At 40.5% G+C, this 24,449-nt stretch overlaps 1 protein-coding gene across 7 annotated transcripts in view; it reads left to right on the top strand.

The window, feature by feature from the left end:
• The window catches only part of MEGF11 (multiple EGF like domains 11), a 293,642-nt gene that overhangs the window by 217,019 nt on the left and 52,174 nt on the right, over positions 1 to 24,449 (top strand). For all 7 annotated transcript variants that reach the window (XM_069798622.1, XM_069798618.1, XM_069798621.1 and 4 more), the window contains 3 exons: positions 13,478 to 13,598; positions 15,219 to 15,382; positions 15,772 to 15,874. In XM_069798622.1, the coding sequence (XP_069654723.1) occupies positions 13,478 to 13,598; positions 15,219 to 15,382; positions 15,772 to 15,874 (388 nt within the window). The remainder of the gene's footprint in view (positions 1 to 13,477; positions 13,599 to 15,218; positions 15,383 to 15,771; positions 15,875 to 24,449) is intronic.

The following is a 24,449-nucleotide window of genomic DNA, read 5'->3' as shown; positions in this document are numbered from 1 at the left end:
ATAATAAAAGTAAAACAAGTTGTCCTAAAAGTAGTGGAGCTAAAAGAGCCTTGTTTTCCACAGATTTCTATCCTTAGTCTGCCAGCCTTTCCTACCCCACCACTGCAGTGACACTGCCTCTCTGTCAGGACTCCTGTGACACTTTAGCTAGCAAAGGACATTCAGATGGGCTCAGGGACCCCAAATTCACGAGGAGCACAAGAGGTAAAATCCCTGCTTGAATATAAAGAGAGTAGTCGGATGCAGCTGAAGAAACAGCAAAAAGACCTGCCAGTTTCAAAGTGTTCTGCACAGTTTTGAGAAGTTAATTTTGTCAAAGTCAGCAAGAAGGAAATGCAGTCTCTTTGATAACAGATATCAATGTGAGTTTTAGGTCTGGGGGTAAAGTAACAGACAGGGATATGGGAAATTCAACTAAAATAACTTTTGAAAAATGGAAGATGTAACTGTGCCCTGGGAAACCATGATGGGAAAAGTTAAGAATTATATTGATGTGGAAAAGTGGATAAAGGTGAAAATGCTAGTAATTGTGAGACAATCAGTCACAATAATACAATCAGGTCCTCTATACTAACTATGGATGCATCCTAGATCCCCCTTTCCTGGTTCTGGTCTCTGAGGAATGCACTGTCCTTCGAACTTGCATTTTCTTGGTGTCTTCTAGATGGAGATAAGTCAGAAAATTCTTCTGATATTTTTTTTAAGCTTACAGATTACTTCACAAGTGGATGTGGAACAACAAGTGGATCTCAAGCAGGCAACAAAACCCACACTGTTCCATACAGCCTAGTTAAGAGTGAGCTGGAAAATTGTTCTTGTAATTAAACTGTCTATTTCTAGTTGTACAGAAGTTTTTCTGTCAGCTGGGCTACATGTTGGAAGGTCTGAGCTTATTAACATAAATCAAAACATCTCATGCCCAGTGTTTTGGTACCTTCCTCACGTAAACAGAGCAGATCAGGGATCATTTGTACCTATCAGGATTTTTGCATATTCATAGACCAGAAGAAAACTACCTCTGAATTGCATCTTGATACCACTTTTCATTGATGACCTCTGAATTTTCTTACCCACTTCTCTATGCATAAAAAAGTACATATTTATGCCCATAAAATGGCTGTACTTTTATTTTTTTGTAGGCCATTGGGACTAATAACAGACTATAAAGTTTTGCATCCCAAGGCTACTAGGTTTCATCCAGGCCAGGTCAGTACAGATTGAAAATTATCTTCTCTTGGCTGTGCAGTGGCCTGCATGAAATGACTTTGGTCTCAGTCCAGCTCCCCATGGATCAGCATGTGCATCACAAACCCCATTTCTATCAGCAGTGACTGGCAAATTTGCTGGCAGACTGAGCCATTTTACCATTTTACCGTCACAAACCATTGCTTCAGGTCAAGCTTGGTGGCGTGGCTGTGTGATCCATTTCAAAGTCCCTGTAGGACTATTTCTGGGGACAAACAGCACAGGTACTCAGCGCTTTTGGAACAGCACCCTTCATAAGCATTGCAAGCCACTGAGATTGTACTGCATCTTTCTTAAATGGCAGGTGCCTTGCTGAAAAGCCAATCTGCTTCTGAGCTGGCCCTGCTGCAGGTAGACTAGGAAACAAAGAACATCACCTCAATGCAAAGAAACTGGAGGTGGGCTAAAACCAGTATTTCAATAACAACTCACAAATGGATTCTTCTGGCTCTGCTTTATTACAGAAGATATCCTACATTCAGATCCCAACAGGGAAGATCATTATGGGGAGGCCACCTGCGTATTCCCAGGCTTTCAGACTAAGCCACTCCCCTATTGATTTTTATATCAATGAACCAGGTGCTTGCTGCCTGTTAGGCTTGTTGGTGTTCTCCCCCTGGAGCTCCTATTGACCAATTAGACATTTCTGCTGGAGCACCAGCAGCCACAGCGTTTAGGAGCCTGTGTTTTCCTAAACCCTGACTGTTCATGTCAGCACCTGGCTGAATGAGCCATAAGGAAGGGTCTCCTCTCACTTCAGGGCATTTGTTGTATGCTTTTGAGCAGGCGAACCAGAGTATTTAACATGGTCACTGGATGCACAAGACACAGCGGGTCTCCCTCAGTTGTCAAAACTGCATCCCTTTCTTTGGATTCAATGGAATTTTTCAGACCCTTTCATGAACCACTTCTATTTCATTTTGTTTGCTCATTCTCTTATCAATGTACAAGCTCCAGAAATTGTCTGTGACAGCTCAAATTCTACTTTATCAGGCCAAGTTTACCTGAACACAACTGCTAGCTTCGGTAGGATTGTCCCAGATATACAGGAGTGAAGTTTGTCTCAGTGACTGCCTCTACTAATGAGAACTTATTCACTCACACACAGTGTCTGTAATTTGATAAGAACTGTGGGCAAGTCCCAGGTCTCCTCCTCTTTCTTCTTATATTTACTTTTACTTCTGGGCTCTGCTGCAGTTTTATTTACCTGAATAACTCCAAAGTTTTCGTAAGTGGGTCCAAAGGAACCAACTTCACATAGAAAGCCTGAATGCCTCTGCCTTTGTTGCTAGTTGACATATTTCCTGTATTTTATCCTTAATTGGCAATGTGGCTATGTCAAATTGCATTTCCATTCCTGTAGCCTCATTCAGAATCAGTGGAGCTCAATATTCTGTTCAGACTGAGTTATTTGATCTGAATTTTGCAGAGAAATAAACTGCTTGCCAATAGCAGTGTCTCTCTTCATCTATTAAGCTTCTAAATGTATATAGCTTTATCCACACTATCTGTGGATCTATGCATAAAAGTGTTGGTAGCTGACTCTCCTGGTAGTTCAAATTGCAAACTGGCTTCATTAAAACCACCTAAGTATAGGATTTAAGTCACAGGTTAGTTTTTCATTTTATTTTCAGTCTAACAATACTGTCAAAGGAGAAGACTTTATCCTTTACAATCAGACTGTATAAATGGAGAATCCTGGTGTGTTTTCTTATGACAAAGAGCAACAGAAATTTTACCAGATCTTGGACTCTCTTGCTTTAGTATTTTGGTTTGGGGAAAACCTGTGAAAGTCTGAAGGGGGTCTCTGTTTATCTGCCTGTGTACAACTGCCAGGTTATTTACCAGCTTTTCAGAAGGTACATTGCAAACCCCATTAGCTTAAAGTTGACAGTGAATGTTATTCATTTCATCCCATAGAATATCTTTTCTTTTTTAGATGCTTTCTTTTTTTTGCTTTGATCCTTTCACATGTGCTCATGCAGCTCAGAACCAAGGTCAGCCGCAGGTGTTAGCATCATCAGCCCCATACCTGCATATTTTCCATCCACATCGCTGCTTCTGTGGCTTCAGTGCTCTTAGCAAGAGACCAGCTGAGGATACCTGCTGTGTACAGCACATTTAACTCCTCCTGGACTCAGTCCATCCAGTCTGTGTGAACAAGAGTTCAGGCATGGACTGAGGTACTGAACTTGTTTGGCAGCTTCTGCTACAGAAAGATGTAGGTCTCAGCTAGTGACCACACTGGTGAATGCAGACAGTGTGCATGGTAGGGAAGTTCAAATTTGAGACTATGCTTGGACATTATCCTTAATTGTATAGTACAGCTATAGAAGAATTCTAAAAGAAAGTTTGCAAATAATGCAAACATACTGGGATTGTCAAATATAAAGCTAGAAACGAATTTGAGGAAAGGTTTTATGTAACTGGGTGGGTTGAAATTCAGTGTTCAAAAATGCAGAGTAATAGACAATGGGAAAATAATGTTAAGTAAATACACAAAAGGGGAGTTCTAACTTAATTCATACCATTCAGGGAAAGAGATCAGGCAATCACAGTGGATAGTTTTCTGAAAAACTCAAATGAGTGCTCAGCACCAGTGAAAAAACAAACGAACCCAGAGCACCAGATAGAATAGTTAGAATGATCAGGAAGAGAACAAAACAGGATGGAAAAATCATTTTTGTGGTATTGTATAAATCCATAATATATCTAAATCTCAAATTACTGCATACAGTTTGACTGATTCCTGCTTACAAAAGATACAATGGAAGTAGTGAATGGTGACAAAGATCATCTTTTATATGGAATAGCTTCTATACAAAGAGTGACTCGATAAGCTAGAACTTAGAAAACAGATGGCTGAGGAGGGATACGATAGAGATCTATGGAACTGTGGATGGTGCATAGAACATGAACAAGGAATGGTTATTTACTATTTCTAATAACACAGGAACAAGGGGCAACCAATTAAATGATTGCACAGCAGGTTTAAAGACAAAGATAGTGCTTTTCACAGAATGCGTAATTAAATTGTGAAATGGCTCCCATAAAATGAGAATAAGAGAGTGGGATGATTTTGCTTAGAAAAGGGGTCACCGAGGGTAGATATGTGAGAGGTCTCTTACACCATGGAGGAAGGGGAAGAAGGAATACATGTTTGCTATTTATCACAGTATAAGAAGTTTCCCAATTAAAAATCAGGCAGTGAATTTGAAGCAAACAAATAAAGATAATTTTTCTCCTTTGTATTTATAATTAAACTGTGGATCTTCTTGCCAGAGGATGTCATAGAGTCTGAAAGTATAAATGATACCTTTTATTTCCCATTTTTGCAATGTCCTTTTTGCAGAACTGTTCAGACTTGTCAGCCAGAGCCCAAATTTACTACTGCAAAAAAGTCAGGAGGCCACAATTGTTCTATAAGGTAGATCTTGGACAGCGCCACTCAGGCTATGTGGACAGAAACCATCTCTGGACAAAGATACTCCCATAAAATAGCTGGGGCAGAACTGTTGTAGCCAGCTCTGATTTCTTACTCTGAAGTACACTGCACTGAAATGCTTCTCCGTATTTCCAAATGGCTTAGGTTTCTGTTAGCCACTGATCTATTCTGCCCAAATCTGGGAAAGAAAATGATGGAACTGCACATACTGTGTTAAAATCTTTCCTTTACCATAGTGATAACTCCAATTCAGACACCTCCATTTAAAAAGGCAGAAGAAAACAGCTTTTTTTGTCTTTACCAGTCATATTCAAGGACTGCGGTTTAATATTTGGACATACTTAGCTAGCTTCTGTCCCACAGTTTGGACATAAGTAGGCTGTTGAGTACATCATGAAGAGCACATGTACCAAGTATATATTTCTCAGGCATGTAAATACTTTCCACTAACTTGAAATAATGCACGTTATGCCTGAGCCATTTTACCTTTTGGAACATTTAATTGTGATATGGCCATGGTTTTTGGAGCATTTTAGAATAGCAGCTGATCAAAGTTGATTATAGTAAGAGCAATAAGCCCCACAGATGTTTGACTCTTTATAGCTTCCCCAGAGTTAAGTTTAAAATATTCAGAGAGCCTACTCCCTGCCTCACCTGAATAAATCTGAAGTGGCCCTATTCCAGATTTAAATTGCTTTAACTAAACAGGGGACTTGGTTATCCAGCTGGCCCCATAATGTATATTAGTAATCCTCCTGATATAGACATGATTGACCTGCCTTGATAATATATCTTCCCATTAACTAAATCTAAACCCATGTATTATAGACCTTTTCATTTCCACCTGAAATATCTACTCCATAAACAATCTCACCAGCTCCACTGTGAGCAGAATTAGAAGCTTGTTTACGTATCTTGCCCATATGTAGCCAACTGCTGGGGCTGGCTGAGCTCTGCACACCCATCCAATTTAGCTGAACCCTGACCTCCATCATGTTTTTTGAACTGTGCATGGCTATGTTGCTTGTACTCCATTACAGCCTGCCTGTGGGAGGCTGTCCTCTCAGGTATGATGTGCCATCTCACCAGATGAAATGTCCCAAGGAAATGATGTAGGAGTTGTTTCACCCAGTCTAAATCCAATCTCCTATTTTTGGAGAGGTCCCTCCTGGATAAATGTGTTTTGTGATATTTTATTAGGTGAAAAGTGCTGACTGTATTAAAAAATCTTGTTCAGAGGTTGATGATCATCTTTTTTTACTCTCCACACTACTTTCCTTGTGAATACATTTAATTATATGATGCTGTATTCATTGCCTCGCTGACACTAAAGTGGTCTGCAGTTAAGACCTAAATACTAAACCAGGCAGATATTTGAGCGTTGTAAAGTTAGTCTAGATGTTTTTGCGAGCAACAGTGCTACGCTGATTTACAGGAAGCGGGGGGGAGGGTGCTATCTCTTGCATGCTCTCTTTATTGAATTCTCTTTCTTTTTCTTAATGCCCATATTTAGGTGGCTTAAGCAGTAGGAATGGATTTTTTTAATTGCAGATATCTGACTGATATTGGGCATATTTTTAGTGCAAACCAGAAAACTGTTCCCTGGTGGTGAGCAGGATTATAGTGCTCACTGACAGGAATCCAACTCAGGTTTGCTGAGTTTTAGTATGCAAAATCCAATTTTTTAAAAGAAAGTTTTATTTGTGCTTGTTTTCACTTGATTTCATGGAGTCAAAAAACCCTCACAAAGCTAGAATTTGCTGCCTTTATTCTTACAGTGTATCTGCTCCACTTCATGATCAGTTTTATCGTGCCAGAGCATTGTTCCTTTTGGATGCATGAAGCATGTTGGAGCTAAGATGCTGGAGGACAGGAGAGTGGTGAGATTCTGTACACCCTCCACTTCAAAAGATGACACCTATCTTGCACACACGGTTTCTGTTAGTTTGCCTGTGTGGATTTACTGTATGTGGATCATGCGGTGCACACAAGTGGAAAAAAACATCTCTGTGCCTGGACTGAGGGCACCCAGGGCAGCTCTGCTGCCACCAGCGCGGTCAGTGCAGCTCACCTCCGTTACCTCTTTCCCATGAGTGGTGGGACAGGGACATATTCAGACACGAGACCTCAGGGCCTTTGCCCTGGATTCCCAGATCGAAAGGACCCTGAGCCAATGTGCAGTGCCTGACTCCTTAGATGCACAGATCCTTGCATCCTGCACGGTAAATCGCTCACAGCTGGGATTTGCTGTGCTGGAAACCATGAGCTCTGTGCAATTAATTCCAGCTCTACATATGCATACATGGTGTCCAGACTGAAAGGCTGCACAAGTTCTCCAATCTTGATAGGTGCAAATTATTCTCCAGGTAGCCAAATCCTAATCAAAGGCTTTCCTAAGCTGTGGCCAAAGGCTTCCCAAGGTGCCTGGTCAGTGTGGTAGGGAAGGTCCCTTCTGGGAAGATGGATGGATAATTGTTGCTCTGAAACCCATACAACCCTGGGACCATAGGCTGAGTACTCCTGGGTTTGAAATAAAAATAACCCAAATATACCATTAATGTATCTCGGATCAATTGTGAGGCTGTGTGATGGGAAACAGAAAAACCCAGATGGGGAGTGAGAGGCTCTAGGGGCCCAATGGGCCAGAAATGAGAATCGGGCCCAGGTTCTTCTGTGGCCTTACTGAGGGAGTAACATGTGTTACGACAGCAGCAGCCTGTAGCAGGCCACAGCAAATATATTTGGGTTTATAAAATAGGAATCCACAAAGTTTAGCCAGATTTTGTACAAACAATTTGGAGAATAACAAACCACAGCTACTTTGTGGTAACTTTTACTCCCCTCACAGTCAGTGCTCCCACCTTTGCTTCTGCATAACAAAGGCTTTGGCTATAACCAGTAAAATGAAATTAAATAGTATTTAATAAAGTACTCTAAGTACTTAAAATTAACCTTATTTATAATAATTTTACTTACTACTCTCTTTATAACAAATAAAGTTTCCATTTATTTGTGTGCATGTTTTGCTGAATACTTTTGATCAAACACCAAATTTAAGAATTATTATTATCAGGCTGACTAATTTTGAACTTGGCATTTACTGTGAAATTTACTGTATGAATTAGCATATTAGCACAAATTCAGAGGTGAAATAAAATGCTAACATCCATTTGTAAATGTTTGTAAATCCTTGTAAGATTATAGGAAGCAAAGCAGTAAGATCTTCCCACTCTCAAAGGTAGCTGTGCTTAGTCCTTATGGCATGTCCAAGTTGTACAGTATGCTCAGAGGACTGTGATACCGCTGAGGTGCAGATTGGGAAAAGGTTTGCAGATGGCTGGTGGAAGTGCTTTATGATTTAATGAAAGACTTCAGCATTCAGGTCTGCCAATGGTTGTGGTTTTGGATGAGTCATGAGCTGTAAAGTCACTTTTTAGATATAAGAAAGCTCTTTTCCATCCTTTCCACCTTACCCCATCTTCTCCCATGAAAAAGGCAAAGGGAAAAGGAGACCAAATAAGGCCAAAAGTGGTTTCATTGTGCCATTTGAGATGTATATCAAACTCTAGCACAGCTACATCATATAATGTTACAAAGTGGGTAAAGGAATATTTGTCAGTTCTTAGTAACAGTGATTACCTGCAAACTGAACACTTGGCTTGTACAGGGCACAAGATCCTTCCCCAACCTTTTTTCTGCATTTTATCATTAGCACCAATAATAGCATCTGCAGGGAGTAATTAGTAACACCCTAGGGGAAAGGAACTCTGCCAGAGGACATCATTATGTCTGGAAAACTAAAGATGCTGTATAGTAAGGTCATGAATAAATTGTTTGAGTCTAGGGTGGAGGAGAAGACCAGTAGAAGTACAAAGTTTCCTACTGCTGCAGATACGCTTATGAAGAGCACATTAATTTCCACTGGAACACCATTAGGGAAATGAGTTTGTTCTGACAGTTTGTGTTGCTGGATACCATATGTTTACCTTGAGGGAATGTTTGTGGAGAACCACTTCGGGTTAATTGTAAATGTCACAATTAAATAAGTAAATATACAGAACTGTATCTGTGATCTGCATCAGTGCACAGACACTGTGTACCAGCACACTGGTGTGCCACGTCATGTGTGTACATCTAAATATATACTTTTATGTACTAAATCCATACCAATCAGCTTATCTGGACACACAGACATCAGGTACAAACAGAACCTGCATTTTGTCTTTCTGATTTGTTTATCATTACATACGTATGGCACTGCACCATGGCTACCTTTCTATTTAATGCCTGCACTGTGAGCTCAGAACCGAGCATTGGGCTTCCCTGTTGCTGGCGACAGGTGTTGCACCTCTAATTCATCTGGCATAAAAAAGGCGAGGAGGGGGAGAGCGGGAAAATCAGATAGCGTGTTAAAAATCTCAGATTAGTTGGAGTCACATTACAGATTAGCAAAGGTTCAAATATGTTGCCTTTCAGTGTTGTCAGTCCCCCTTAATAATCTGCACAGGAGTTGAGGATTTTCAGCACCTTGACAGATTAAACCTTAAGAACACTCAAACAAACCTGTCACATAGGTCTTATCATGCAAACTTGAGGCCAAGTTCAATAACAGCCCTGTTATTCTTCTGCATTGCAGAGGCCTTGAAAAATTGATTTTTCTGTTTTGCCACTGACTTAGTGGAACCAGGCTTTAGCCCTCCGAGGCATAGCCATTCCTGTAGATGGTAGGTACTTCTGAAATTCTTAATTTCATGTCTTTAAATAGTCAAACTTTGAGACAGACCAGGTATGGGTACAGACTTTGCTGGGTGTTGTTGACCATTGCTGGGTTATTAACTCCCCTTATGGTCTGGGATACCCTTTATTTCCTTTGAAAATGCATTTCGTGGATTTAAAGGCCTGATCCAAAATGTACAGGAATAAATACAAATCTTTGTACTGAACACCAGAAAAGAATTTTAAAGGGAGTTGGTCATTGTTTACAGCAGGAATGTAATTTTAACAGAAACAAGAAATCTGATCTGTTTGTTAGGTCAACATTAATCCAGGGAAACCACTTTCTGAAGCATCCAGGGCTTGTTAACACAGGTAACACCTAAGGCAGCAGTGTGTCTTTAAGCTCTAATATTGTACAATAATAATTTTTGTGGAAGAAAATCTTCCCCTCTCCCTGAACAGAAACAAGACATATTATTGACTGCCATCCGGAAAGATGTATGCTCTGGCCGTCGTGAGTCTATTAATATTTGATGCTGATGGATGTGAGCTGGCAGCCTGAGTTATTAATGGAGTTTGGTTCCTTGGACCTAACCCTCCATATGTAGGGGAGAATTAACCGTAACAAGAACTGTATGCCCAAACCTCTGGTGGTGCTAGAAAAGTCTGTCATTTAGTTTCAGCAACAATTAGTTAGTATTTCTGAAGCACTTCAAGGTATAGGAGGTCACATAGGTGGTGTTAGTTACATTATTGCCACCATTCATTTTGATTTAAAGCTGACTTTTTAGGGTCCCGGGGATCACAGATTCCCCCACCTATATCTTTGGTATGTTGGAATAATCCCGTCAGATTTGGATTTCAAACAAAAAAAGGCTCACTTGTGTTAGCTTCTGAGCAGCTGTGTGGAGATGTGGGACACCCTGTCCTAGGTTGTACTGAGGTGCCATCTTGCAGATTGGGGCCTGGGAAGGTGAGATGCAAAGCAGAGGGCTGCTTCACACACTGAGCGGGGCAGTTAGCGGAGCTCGCCCTGATCCCACATCCCGTAAAAAGAGTTTTTCCATTGATTATGTCAGAGTCAGGTTTGACCCCAGAAATTAGGAAATAATACATTGGATAGATTTCAGGGGTATATTTTGATAAACTGGGCCATCTAAGTGAAAATGATGAATAAAATGAAGCACTTTTGAAATTTTGTGATGTCCATATGGATCATTCTGCCTTGGAAAATAGAGATGTAAAATACCAAGTTATTTATAGCTAGATTTCTTAATATAGCTTTAACATTTTCGGGGGTATACGTTTGATTGAATTAACTACTCCTTCCTATCACGTATACCACATCCAGGCATTTCACTACTCTCATTAACCTCCTGCTCTTAATAGAAAAAAGAATAATCAACATAAGGAGCACAGCTGTTGATTAATTTTGCTAAATAGGATAGAAATATAAAGTACCATATTGCAAGAGTGAAGATCCAATACACAACATTTGAAACCCATTTAATAGAATATATAACTCATTAACAACTGGATAGACATATACTGTGGCATTATTCACTTGGGCAGGTGGTGAGAGGGAGGTGGAATTTACATATCTTTAACACTACCTGAATGCATTTAATTTCATAGGTCATTCTCCCAAATCAAGTTCAAAATGTTAATAACGGGGTGTGCATTTATAATTAATAAAATCTTAGAGCCAGTGCTATAGTTCAAGTGCATTTTCCTCTTATGTAATTAAGAAGTTAAGTGTATTTGGCAGTTGTCACTCAGAGAGCTCTGAAGGTCTTGCTTGTCAAACCTGGGGATAGAAATCTCATTAAGCCAGTTATTTTTTCAGTTAAGGTTTGTTTGCAAAGTAAGCGCGTATAAGGTGGACAGCCAGAATGACCAACCTCTGTTAGTCCATAAAGTATAGTACATTAAAGTAAATGCCAAAACTCAAAGGCTTGTTAATAAAGATGAAACAGCCTGATGTTTAGCTTGTGTACAGTACCTTTTCTCTGGGATATCCAAAGTGTCTGTGTCCGACTGCCTTCCTAGAGGAAGTCTACAGAAAACTGGTGAATCCGCACCAGCCTATTGTGGACATGGCCAGGGAGAACTCACCGCATAACACGAGCTGATCTGCGGTCACAGAGAGTCAGCTGAGGAGCTGGAAATCCACCTTCTGCTTCCACCCATGGCCCAGATGCTGTTTTAGTTAATCTGGTTCCCAAGGGGATATTTTAGCTCTGCATGACTCTGTTCTACTTTCCTTTCCTTTTCAAAGGAATTTTCTTTCACTTCTAGATCACTAGTTCAAATCCAGATAAGGTCAGTTGTTATAGAAATTATTAGCAGTACCAGTGGTTCTGCATTGTACATGAAATGAGTTGGGAGTTTCATTCACACAAGATACGGCTTTCTAAGTGGCACTAATTGGCTGTCTAATTGTCACACACAGGAGAAAGGCAGAGGATTGATTAGGTGTGGAGACTGAATGCCCCTCTGCCATCCTGCTCAGCTCTGGGTTTCTGTAGCTCATTCTGTAGGCATGCTGGCAGGGTAATGAGGGGCAGCATGCTTTGGATTTTCTGGCTGTCAAAACAGCACCTTTTACTGCCAGGCCTTTTCAGGGGAACTTGTTTTACTCCACCAAGGTCAAAGATAGCATCTTTTACAAACACTGCTTTCGCTCAAAAATCAGAGACTTATAGGATTTACTTCGGAGCGGTACATCTTTTAACCGTTTCTTTTACTTGCCTCTAAAACAAAGTTTTTAGTATAAAATAGGATGAGTCATACTGGTGCTAGGCAGAACTGCTACAGCAAGCATATGGGGGTTTATGGTGCTCAGAAATCTGTTCATATTTCCTTTTACTGTCTCAGTGTCTGATGCTGTGATGTACAGGCTCCTGGAGGTACTTGCCATAGCATAGGGAAGCTGACATTTTGTGCATTTATCTCCTGATAAATAGATCCTCCTATCACACAGTGAAGCCTCTCACCTGCAAAAGTACATTTTGACCAATATCTTTTCCCCTGAGCTATGGTATAGGTCACACTGTGCAATGTGGTTACTATTTAACTTTGGAGTAGGATAGCTTTCTCTGACAGAACTAAATTATTGAAGTTTGACTTACTGAAGAAGTAAATTTAGGAGCTAATTCATGATGTGAAAGTCAGGACTACACATAGAAGGAAAAGGAGAAAAAATATCTTCTATATGCTAACATATGTAGACTCAACTATGGGACTCACTAAGTAGGTTTAAAGGAATTGTGCTCACATTTTAACTCCCTTGTTGTATCAGGTGGACAATATTAGTAAGAACTGTGTCTCTCCTTTCAGCCACACAAGCTAATCAGTGCATACAGCGTACTGTAATTTACTGTTGAAATAAGCTATATTTCTGTAACATCTAAGTATTTACTCTCCTTTCCCTCACTTCCCCCACACCTAAAGCAGAAATAGGACAGAGACCGTCTGTTTCTGTGTTCTGCTCTGTGTGCCTCCTCTCTCTGACATACACATCGCTCCTTGTTCAGCGTTCTTCCTAAAGTCACAATCTCATGCAAATTAATTGAAAACAAATGCAGGTACCAGCTACGCATCAAAAAGGTCTAATGCACCTGCCATGTAGTTTTCCTCTCTGCCAGTCTGTGGAAGACGAGCATGTACAAGAACCTTTGGCTTTTTAACAACCCTATTCTTAGAATATGTTTTCCAAGAACTGCAAAGCAATCATTGCACAGTTTCAGACTGTATATTTTGTGATTAGTGTTTGGTAAGTGATGTTTTGCTTAATGATCTAACATCTGTTCTAGGAGGTTTGCTTTTGTAACTTCCCCACCTCCTGCTGAATGAATGCCAGAAACTTGTCCCTTTCCTCCAAGTCAATCAAAGCCCTAATTGCATCATAAACATGGGAAGCGGTGGTGACTGCTCAAGTGCTGAAGACTCAGCAATCAACTCATAACACTCCGTTCACTGTTTTGAAGGAGAAAGCCTCCCTGTGCAGAGATGGGAATTTCCTGCAATTCAGATTTCTTTAGCTGACTGTGACTTTTTTTTGGTTTGCAGGGAGATGACTGCACCATTACCTGCATGGCAGGAACCTACGGAACGAATTGTTCATCAGTTTGTAATTGCAGAAATGATGGTGCATGTTCCCCTGTGGACGGTCTGTGCTATTGCAAAGAAGGTAAACAAAATTCAGATTTAACAATTGTCTGCAATTTGGCATCAGTGTTTCTCCCCTTTTAAAGTGGCACAGCTGTGCAGTCAGTAACTCCACTATTTTCTTGTGCCTGTCAGTAATTCAACAGTCTGCCCAAGTATCAAAACTCAGCAGGGGCCTGACTGTATGTTTTGTCTCTGCCCTGAACAGGGGCCAGACTTAACTGCTCTGTTGCAAGAACAGGTCACAGAACTAAGTGTGTTGGCAGAACCACAGCTCCTTTCCAGAGGAAATGCAAAGCAATCCCCAGGCTGTTGGGGTTTTTTTCTCTATCACTTTGCTGCCCCATTTCTCCAGGACTCAAAAGCCCCTGTTGTCCCCTCCATGCCTAGAGTGACACAACTGGGCAAGGGAGCAGAGGCAGCCTCCTGCCTGTCTTTTCTTTAGCCCATTTCACTGGGCAGTGCCCAGCCATGCTTATCCTTACTAGAACTGACCCTGAGCTGCAGACTGCTGCCTGTCTTGACCTTAGAGTGGTCTCATTCCCTTAGGCTTTCCTGGTGCTCTGGGCTCCTAGCCGATCCTGGCTGCCAACCCTGTGCTTAGGGACTGTGGGGTGGGCCCTGGCTGTCTGCCCTTGCTGCCGTCCTCAGCTCCCCATCCTCCCTGTACCCTGGCACTGTGACACCCCAGCCACGTGCAGCTATCTATCCTCTGTCTCCTTAGCTGGCACGAGGTTGCAGGCTATGGCTGTCTTTCATCTAGGGAAAAAAGAAGTCTTGCCTGCTCAGGAGTGTCTCTGCAAGACTAACCTCTTTTCTTCCCACACATAGGTCCGTAATTCCCTTATATGCTTGGTAGTGAGCATAACCCATGTATCCAGTAATCACTTGAGAAATCTTGTACTGCTCCATAGCAGTGTCTCTTATGTTCCCTGTGCAGCAGTGCCTTCCCCCAGAATACCAACGTGAGCTATGCCTGTATGGCATACATAAGCCCTAAAACAGAAGTGAGGCAAATAACGATAAAATCTGGCATTTCAAACATGAATTAATGGATCACTGTAGAACCCCATTTAATGAGGGTGTATAAACCATGAGTTACTGCTCAACTCCATTACATACAGCTGCAGTGTAATGAAAGCCATTGTGCAGCTGGTAGTTAAGATTTGAGCCTTAATGGTTAGAAATGATGGCCTTGGTCCCTTTTTAGGTGTAATAGCTTCTTTATATTAAAGAGCATTCTCAAAAAAAATATGAGGTAAGAAACAGGCAGCATCGAATGGCAAGTTTCTTGCATTCTTGCTGATCAGCAGGTCTCCAGCCTGCCAGACAGGACTGCACTCTCTCTTGCTGCCCAAGCAAATTCCCAGAGAGGCATCAGGCACCTTAATCTGGTAAACAGCCAACACAGTAATACTTGTATTGCCTTTCTGTATGTTTAGCTGCTGGTAAATGAAGTTGGGAGGTCATAATTAAAGGGTCAGTCTTTGACCCCAAGATAGTTTTGATTTACACCAAGATCAGGAGAAAACTGGTCCTAGAATCAAAAAGCTGCAGTTTGCAAGCTGCCTTTCTTGCTGCCTTTACCTTGTTTTTTTCCTGAAAACATCCCAAATGCTATTTCTCTCATATGTTTCTTTAGGGTGGCAGGGAGTGGATTGCTCTATTCCATGCTCAAGTGGGAGTTGGGGTCTTAACTGTAACCAGACATGTTATTGCACAAACGGAGCAGCCTGCAGGCCGGCTGATGGCTTTTGCCTCTGCTCACCTGGATGGCAAGGGGAGTACTGTGACCAGCCATGTCCTGTAAGTACAACTGGGATGGTCTTGCATCCCCTTTAAAACCATAGTCCACATAGCTCTTCTAAATGTACGGTAGGTCAGTATCTCATTTTGTCTGTGGATATCTGAAGGAAATCATGTGTAAATAACAGATTGGCGTTCTAGCAGTCAAGTAGATGTATTATTCTTTGCATTATATTTTATCAGAGCTATTGCCTTGTTATCTGCATTTTCTTGAACATCATTTTTTAAAGTGATTCCTCATTTGGTTCTGTATAGAAATGTTAGGCACTGAGTTGTTTCTGTCTTCCTACAAAATGCGACTCAGCATTAAGAGGGACATGATAGATGATTTTGCATGTTTTAGAACAAAAAACTGATTACTGAGAGACTTTTATTTATATTTTTGGAAGGATGGAACATATGGTCTTAATTGCAGTGAGCGTTGTGACTGTAGCCATGCAGATGGGTGTGATCCTGTCACCGGTTACTGCTGCTGTCTTGCAGGCTGGACAGGTAAAATTAGCAATTACCTTTGTAAACCTTGGGGCTTTTGGTTTTTTGGGGCTTGGTGGGGGGGGTTGGTGGGTTGTTTTGCTTTGCTGTTGCATCAGTTATAGCACTGGACTTGTGACTACAAAGTTTTAAATAACAGATTGAGACAAGATCAGCTGAACTTACCCATATTTAAATCACTCATGATGGTGACAGTAATTGGCATTCATTAAATTTGTATTCAGATTAGTTGAAGATGGCTCCAAATCTGGAGCCAGATGTTAGCCTTCTGTAAAGAGAATCCTCAGGAGGGATGCAGATCATCTGGAAATCCTGCAGAGTTTTTCTCCTTGAATAACCCTTTCCACGGAGGTGGTATGGTGAATCCTGGGACCATCATACCTGGGGATGCAGATAGGTGTTTTCTGAATGCTAAGAGTCATTACAGCTGCTCCATCGTACAAAACCCAGTTTTGTCACAAAAAGTTACGCTTTTCCCATTTTCCCATCCTTCTTGCCACACAGAAGGATAGTTACAGAGAGCAGATTAATGCTGGTTTGACAAAGAGTTCTTGTGATTACACAGAGGCAGAGAGGAATACTCAGTGAAGTCAGAGAGTCCAGGCTGGAGATCTCAGTACAATCAGACCTTCACTTGACTCCACACTGATATGTCTCTTTGCCAGCTTTTGACAGCTAACGTAACAGCAGCGGCGAGCAAGTTATTGACCCAACCAGTATTTCACACTTAGCTGCCTAAAATACTGGTTAATCTCCCTCAGCTCTCTGTAAAGGCCCTGGAGGGAAATAAACTTATATTCTTGCCCCATAATGGCAGAACCAGCAGTGGCACTGACAATCAAAATGCGTTTATATTAACAGCAATTCATTTGTAAAATTTAATTGTTTTTCAAACAAGTACAAGTTGGAAGAATGTATGGAGAAAGGCAGGCTGATCAGGCAGCCAACATTTGGGATACTGTCACCTTACCCCTTCATTTGTGCCTTAAACCAATGCATGTCTTCTATTTCTGATGGAAAGAACATCACCACAGCAGCTCAGCTCCTAGAAGCATGAAGCAAAAGGAATGAAATTATACCTAGAACATACAATGGAAAAGATCTTGTAAGAATTAAATAAAATGCAAAAATAGGAAGTTCTATGTGCTGCTAACAACAAAGCTACTTTTCAAAGATACTGGGCATGCATCCCTGAAAAGGGCATTTTTCCCACAAGAAAATCCATTTTACAAGCTTGCTAATATCCCCTCCTCCAGCTTGCATTCTGTGCTCATTGGACTGCGTTCATCTTTCTTTGAGCCTCTTTACCGTCAATATATCCATCTATCAGGCTTTAAAACTCCACTGTCCATTATTGATGATCATCAGAGAAACAGTTGGTAGGCTTTCCTGTAGTCATTGTGAGTTTCTTCAAGGGAGAAAATGGTTTTTAAAAGTACAGTAAATTAAAGAGATATATTTATGGACACTTACTCTAAAAGTTTATTACACATCTTTCTGAATATAGCATTCCAGAGGAAACTGCAGAAAATGTATTTTGCAGACAATGCAGACTAAAAGTGTGGCTTTTCCTCAAAGGCATTTGCAACAAATACTTTATACTTACTCCCATGCACATCTGTAAATGTACATCAAATGCAGATACAAATTAGTCCAAGTAAAGGTAAGAATAATGGCTGTGATATCCTTTTTTAATTTCCATATTGGGCAAGATAAATGTGTATTAACTTGCAGGGGACTTACTGCCAACTAAGCACTTTATCCTACAATGTACCCCTGCAGTTCTGGAACTCCCTTTTTCAAGATCACATTTCAGGAAGGAAAATATTACATTAGTATTCGAGACCAGGTTGGAGTTGAGATGTTGACAGGGCCATGTAAGGTGTGCACTGGAAATGTTGATAGACAGAGCCAACATATGTTTTGTTGATTCTACTTCCAATATTTTTTTCCACTTGGCTTATCACCAGACACAAGGATAAATTCTGCTCATACTAGTTTGAAAGTATGTAATTTAAGAAACTCTTCAGCTAGATAATTATATTTTCATATTAAGGAGTATGGCATCGGTGAAAGATTAATCTTATCTGTAGTTGTTGTGAACTGGGCCATGATGTGTATTGCAGTGCATTTAATAAATATGACGTGATAAATAATTCAGGCCTAAATTTTTACTTTCTGAATTTGGTACTAATTACGCATGGCCTGAAAAGATCAGAAAAGTTCAGGATCGTGGAACATCTGAAGGTTTTCCTGCCCACTCATACCAGACAGAGAATTCACGTGGCTTTCTGATCCTAATAGCCACAAAACTTCATCTGAAACAGCATATTCTGTATGTTCATCCCACATGTGGGACTCCCTCTTGATGTCAGTGTTTTATGTAAAGATCAAGGGGAAGATTGAACCCATTTTCTTTAAAGTGGTTTTCAAGATGTTACTGCTACAAACCTTCAGAGACTGATAGATGGTAGGAGCATGGAGGAAGACTGGGAAAAGAAGAAAAAAGGCATGTAAAGAGTAGCGTACAATGTAAGTTAATAGCAGCCTAACATCCTTTTATTATGTTATGACTGCCACCCATCAAGACTATTATTCAGGACAATGGCCTTCCGTGTGTACCAGCTGGGGGAAGGTAATTTTAAGGAGCTGAGTGTACTTGGCAGATGGGAAGATGATGAAGAGATTCCCACATATCAACCAGGAGATCACAAAGCTGTGCAAACCAGCTGTATGCATAAATAAGCACACTGGCAACAAGCTGCTTAGAGACGTGCATATACAGTTTCCATTAAGTTCAGTGGGGAATTGCACGTGTGCAGCCAAAGGCAGAAGTTAGATCAGATCTAAAGATGATTGCGCCCTGTCGTTATTGCTGAAAATTACCCAACCAGGTACACAGGCATGTTGTATCACAGATGGCTTTGTAGATAGCATGGCAAGCATAACATTGGTACATGAGAGACCAAAGCCACATTGGCAAAAGGCTCTCATGTGATATGAGCAAAGTGAAACTTGTTCAAATGTGGGCCAAAATCCGATCTGTGACCTGCTGTCACAATGCAGAGGTGAACTTTCCTCCACACGAAGGAAATGTCAGATGCAATAACAATAAGGGCTCAGCCTTATGCTGAATGGAGTTCTCCAGCTTGCACCAGTACTGCATATGCATAACCTCACGTATATAAATAGTACCCTTGAAATCAAAAGACGACATGTTCATGTCTATTGCTAGGTTAAAAAGGAAAAGTGTAGCCCCCAGCAGGATCAAGTCTTGACTGATTAGACTGATTAGACTTTTCTAAAGATTAATAAGGGTCTCTCTTACTCCAGTTCTGCCATGCATTTTAGATATGTATCAACTCTGTGCTTGCAGCTCTGTGCCTGTGTGTATGTGTGCTCACAGATACCTTAAAGCTCCCAACATACTAGTCATTTGTGGAAGAGGTGTTATTTTGTGTACATTCAGGTTAAAATGAAAATGCTTGAAAATGGAGTGCTTTGGTGCTAATTGCATTTGGTTAATTAGGGATCTCGCGCACACACTGAATCCGCAGGGAGAACAGAAGTGCAGAAAAGCTGCATGGTGGAGCATTTTTTGGAAGTCCTTTGCAAGCAAACAGGTCCTAGAGAAGCAGGTAGCAGTCTCATCTTGCCCAGATGCAACCTCCTCTCCGGGGTGCTCTGCGACAGACAGTGATAAGGTCATAAATTTCAGTTAGGCAACTCTTAATAAATAACCTGAAACTGGACAGAAAAGGACGGGCTGCCCCGGTAGCCTTGCTGGGTGGGTCAGAAGCTAGGGAGAACATGGGGAGGCAACGTTCCTCTGTTAGGTGTAATGTTGCGCGGCTCTGGAAATTACAGCTGCAGCTAAGCCATATGGGTTTTGCAAGCTGAACTGCAAACCCCATCAGCTTGGTCCTCTCTCCTCAGGGTGGCTGCTGGCAGCACGTTTTGTACCAGAAATGGCTTCCTTACAGATACTGACTGGTTATGACCACATAGCCTTTAGCTGGTTCACTCGGTACAACCCTCAATAATTAAATTGGTCATAGCTGCTGGCCTGTCCCAATAATTAAATTGTTCATAGCTGCTGGCCTGTCCTCTCATTTCTGGAGGTGCGCCCTTTGTGCTTGACCTGAGCTAGGTTAGCTGGACTCTCTGGGAAGCCAGATGCAGCCATTGCTCATCCTGTCTCTAAGACCCGAATCTGTCTGTTTTCACAGTCGGACATCCCGCTCACAAACAGATTAGAGAAAGGAAAGCCACAGGCCTGGCTGATATTCACAGCAAGCTCATTTCGTCCCTGTAACAAGTCAATGTGCTTCAAGTTAATTGTGGCAGTGTGTATTTTGTTAACCTTTCAGATATTACAGTGGGATTAAATAGGAAGTGATCTGCAGGGGGACATATTCCATTCCTGTAAATGTTAAGGTCAGTTAAAATCCTGTTTATCTGAATTCCTTTAATCTGAAATGCTGTCTCATCCGAATCTTGATTCTGTCTTTCTTTTCTTTTGTATTGTGCTCTGGTTTTTATAGAACGCTGCAGTCGCGATGCTATCTCAATTATCCACTGAACTAGTTTGCTCAGTAGCTTTTCTGAATATCTGAAGCTGAAGTTTAATCGGTAGATTTTAACATGCCCAAAATGTGTGGGGAAAATAGGATGGTACTGTAGATGTAAAATGGAAAATATACAAGTGTGCATCCCATAGTTAATTATAAAAGAACCCCTCACAGATTTTCCTTAATTAATCAGGGTGGCAAATACAGTTATGAAAATGATATATGCTGGTAAGGAAGAGACATCTTCTTATTGCGTTGGTACTTTTCTCCTTCAGGCTTCATTCATGTCTCATAAGAGCAGCCTCCCTCTTTGCTGTTACATACAGGAAATCAAAATATATATTTCACCGTCCTTTACAACCTCAATAACTTTCATACGTTGCCAGCAACATAAACCCTAATTGTCTCTTATCATGCCCAGAAATATTGTACAGTAGTTGTGGTACTCTCGAGTTGTAGGGATTTCCACGTGTGATTGTATAAGCAAGTTAATGGGGTCAGGAAACGTCGGCTGGTCAGAGATAAGGTGAGCTTTGAGGAATGAGACTTCGCGTTTGTGAGAATTTGCAGGCTGCGAGTGACATCTGCCCTGTCACTCAAACACAGAAACATGTTTCTTCCCTCCTGTGGACACATTAATTCAGTAAAACTGATAAGCCTATTACTCAAGGGAAGGCCTTTTTGAATTTTAAAGAAACAGTGACCACTTTGACGGTAAGCACTAAGGTATTTTTAACTTTACTTTGTCTGAATTCTTTGCAAAAAGGTGGTATATCTTTCAAGAAAAAAAACCTTTCTATTTAGCTTCCCATAAAATGCATTTTATTTGTATTAATGTGACTTTTCTTCCATTGCAGCAGTATCCATCTGCATAAGCAGTATAATCTTAGGGCCCGATCCTATCCTCAGCTGTACTGGGTTGAAGCCAAAAGAATTCTATTGTCATTAATAGATCAACTGCAAGAACATACTCATATAACTGGTAGCTGACTTTTCCACGCATCTTTAAAACCAGAAAAAATCGATGAGCTGTTTTATGCACCTACAGGTTTTTAGCTGAAGAGATCCACAGTATTTTAGAATTCATAATGTTGTGGGTTGGCTTTTTTTTTTTAAATCAGACTGTTTTGTACTCTCGTGGTTTCTAATACAAAGCCTAAAATATCAGAATGGAGCAATAGTAAGTTCCTATTAAACATGCATTTTCTAGATGTCTAACCCCATTACCTAAACCGTATTTTGCACTTATCACTTTTGGCAGTCTTATCACAGATTTTTAAATTAATAATTTATTTCTGTGATTATTCTGTATCCTTATATTAGCTTTAAACAGACAGAAAAACTAGACATTTTTAGAGTCAGTCTAAAATGGTGCATTTTAGCCTCTCTTCTGGCCTCTGCCTTTCAAATGTGAAAGTCTTTTCCATATGAAAAGGTATGCTTACTCTCTGGATTCGACAAGTGCCCTTTAGTCTATGAATGTAACATAAGCTTATTAGAAATTAGCTTTAATTTTTCATTGACTTAATTTCAAGTGAGTTGATAAGATTTTAATGTCAGGCTGTGCTTAAAAATTCTCTCTTTGACAGGAACCTTTAAGTATGGTTCCTGCTGATACAGGGCTAATTTTAAAAAATATGAATTATGAAGTTATATCAAAGACTTCATTGATGTCCTGACATTAATTATGTCTGTGCATTCCTTGGCAGATATCTAGGGGGCTCCAGATTCTCATCTAAGTGAGGTTTAGTTGTGTTTGTCCTGTGCCAGATTTAGTATATATTTCACCTTTCATGAAATCAATTGGATTTTTGCCACTCATTCTGTGGGAGTTGGATCAGACCCTTAGACTATAATTAGAATCTGCAGTAAGCCTACTGCTAAACTTAAGCATGCATGCAAATGATTGCAGTATTAGTCTTATAAACACAGAAGAGATACGAGTTCATTTATCTTTGTGTTTATTTGGGGGTTTATTTTCACTTATTAAAGGACAGCTTTTAAATTTATGTGAAAAGATATAGCTTGGATGGCATCCTGGATTACGCTAGTTTAATGGGTTCTAAAAAAATGAAACTCGATACTAGAGATATTCAACCATTTTCCATTTTAATATGGAGGCATTCTATATATAAGCTTGGCTGTGTGTACAATACGTTCACCTATAAATAAATGTGGGTGAGAAGCAGTGAAAAATTATTTGTGAACATTTCAGCAGACTAAATACTGGATGCTGGCATGCTGTGTGTGAAAGAAGAAAAAGGAAAGATCATTCAATAAACAGCCAGCAAGCTAAAATGTTGTATATATATATGTTATTGGTGAAAGTGTTTGCAGTGACAAATGTTGTAAACATCTTCCTTCCCATTCTACACAAAGGAGAAAAGGTTGAATTTCAGTCAATGTTATTAAACATGAAAGGCTTGCACATATCCCGTTGTACAACAGCTCTTGCTAAGCTGCATTCTTAGCTCATGGCTTAGCTTGGGGGCTTGAACGTTTAAAAGTCAGGAAAGCAATACATTTTTTCCCACTTAAAAGTTCCTCCCTTACCTGCTGATGGTCTACTTGGATCTTTCCCCCGTTTCTCTTCCCTCCTGGCCTGAAACCATGTCCAGAATTTGAGAAGTAGTAGGAAGGAAGCATCCTAAAGGTGAAGGAGGACTGCATAGGACTTGACTCCTTTTAGTACTGTTTTCTTCAAGATCTGCCCTTTCTGCCAGTGGCAACTTTTCTTCCTGCAATAGTGCACCCTGGAGAATATCCTGTAGCAAAGGGAACCAGATGATCCTTAATTTTAGCAAACGTTTTGACTTACTCAATTTCTTGTGAGGTAGGTCTCTTGCCTCAAAAGCTTTTATTGAATAAATTCCCTGAGTTGAATGATTCATACCTGTAGTTTTCTCTAGATAATTAAAAATAGGGGTACGATTAGTGCTCCACAGAGGTGCATTAGGCTGTAAGTATATTACTTTCAGAAAAACACTTACATTAATGGGTGCATAAATTGCCCATGCAATGATGAGAGAAGAGACAATTTAGAATTTTTCACTGGCTGCAGGGAAAGGCTTATTCGTCATTATTTAGGACCAGGTCATAGAGCTTTCATTTAGACTGATGGGCTGTTACACACAGGAGTAGCCCCTCTGAAGCCCACCAGTGAACAATGCTTAGCAAGGTAAGGGCGGGCTCCACTGCATCAATTTGAAAAAAAATTCACAGTTAGAAAAGCATTTTGAGAACACCACAAAAGTTCATAGATAATGTGAATGTGGCTGCTGTTATCTCTGTTGAATAGTTTCACTATATAAAAACAAAAATAGCTTATTTGCAGACTGGATGAGCAGCCATCAATTCTTAATGATTCCATTTAATTTTATGAGAGATCCCTTTATGTTTTCTTCTATCTGCTGCCCTCCCCAAGCAGATTTTCTTGTTCTTCAGCATCCTTAAATGCTGAGCTGTCATGAATTGTGCTGTGGTGTTTCTGACTGGATCTGAGTCAAATACTTCAGGGTTTGCCTCAGGTAGGAATAAATATGAAGATGCAAAAGGTGATAGAAAAGCATCAAATATTCTTTATGAACTCTTGTTCATATGCTGTCTTAACACCTTCTGAACAGCTGATCCAGAGCTAATCGGACAGTTCTTCCTTATGTTCTTATTGAATTTTCTTTTACCTTTTATAGACTGGGGCAGCAAAATATTCACTACTCCGGAAAGCACACTGATCTAATCTCAAATACAAAGCTGATTTAAATAGAATTTATAGGGAAAACAGAAGTGGAACAACAATAAGAGTACTGGGAAAAGAGAAGAGAATAAGGTTAAAGAAAACGTGAACGTATGATTATAGAAATCATTATCGGAAATAAATGTATGAAGTGGAAGGCCAAGGCAAGACTTCCAGGTGACGTCAGTGGACTCTAGCTCTGACCCTGGCATGACAGCCACACGCCTAGGAACCCCTCCAGGACTGACGGCTTGGTGGGAGATGTGCTACA

Source organism: Haliaeetus albicilla, chromosome 12, assembly GCF_947461875.1.
Source record: "Haliaeetus albicilla chromosome 12, bHalAlb1.1, whole genome shotgun sequence".
Classification (NCBI taxonomy): Eukaryota; Metazoa; Chordata; class Aves; order Accipitriformes; family Accipitridae; genus Haliaeetus; species Haliaeetus albicilla.
Note: the sequence above shows the minus strand (reverse complement) of the source record. Positions and strands in the feature narration are given on the sequence as shown.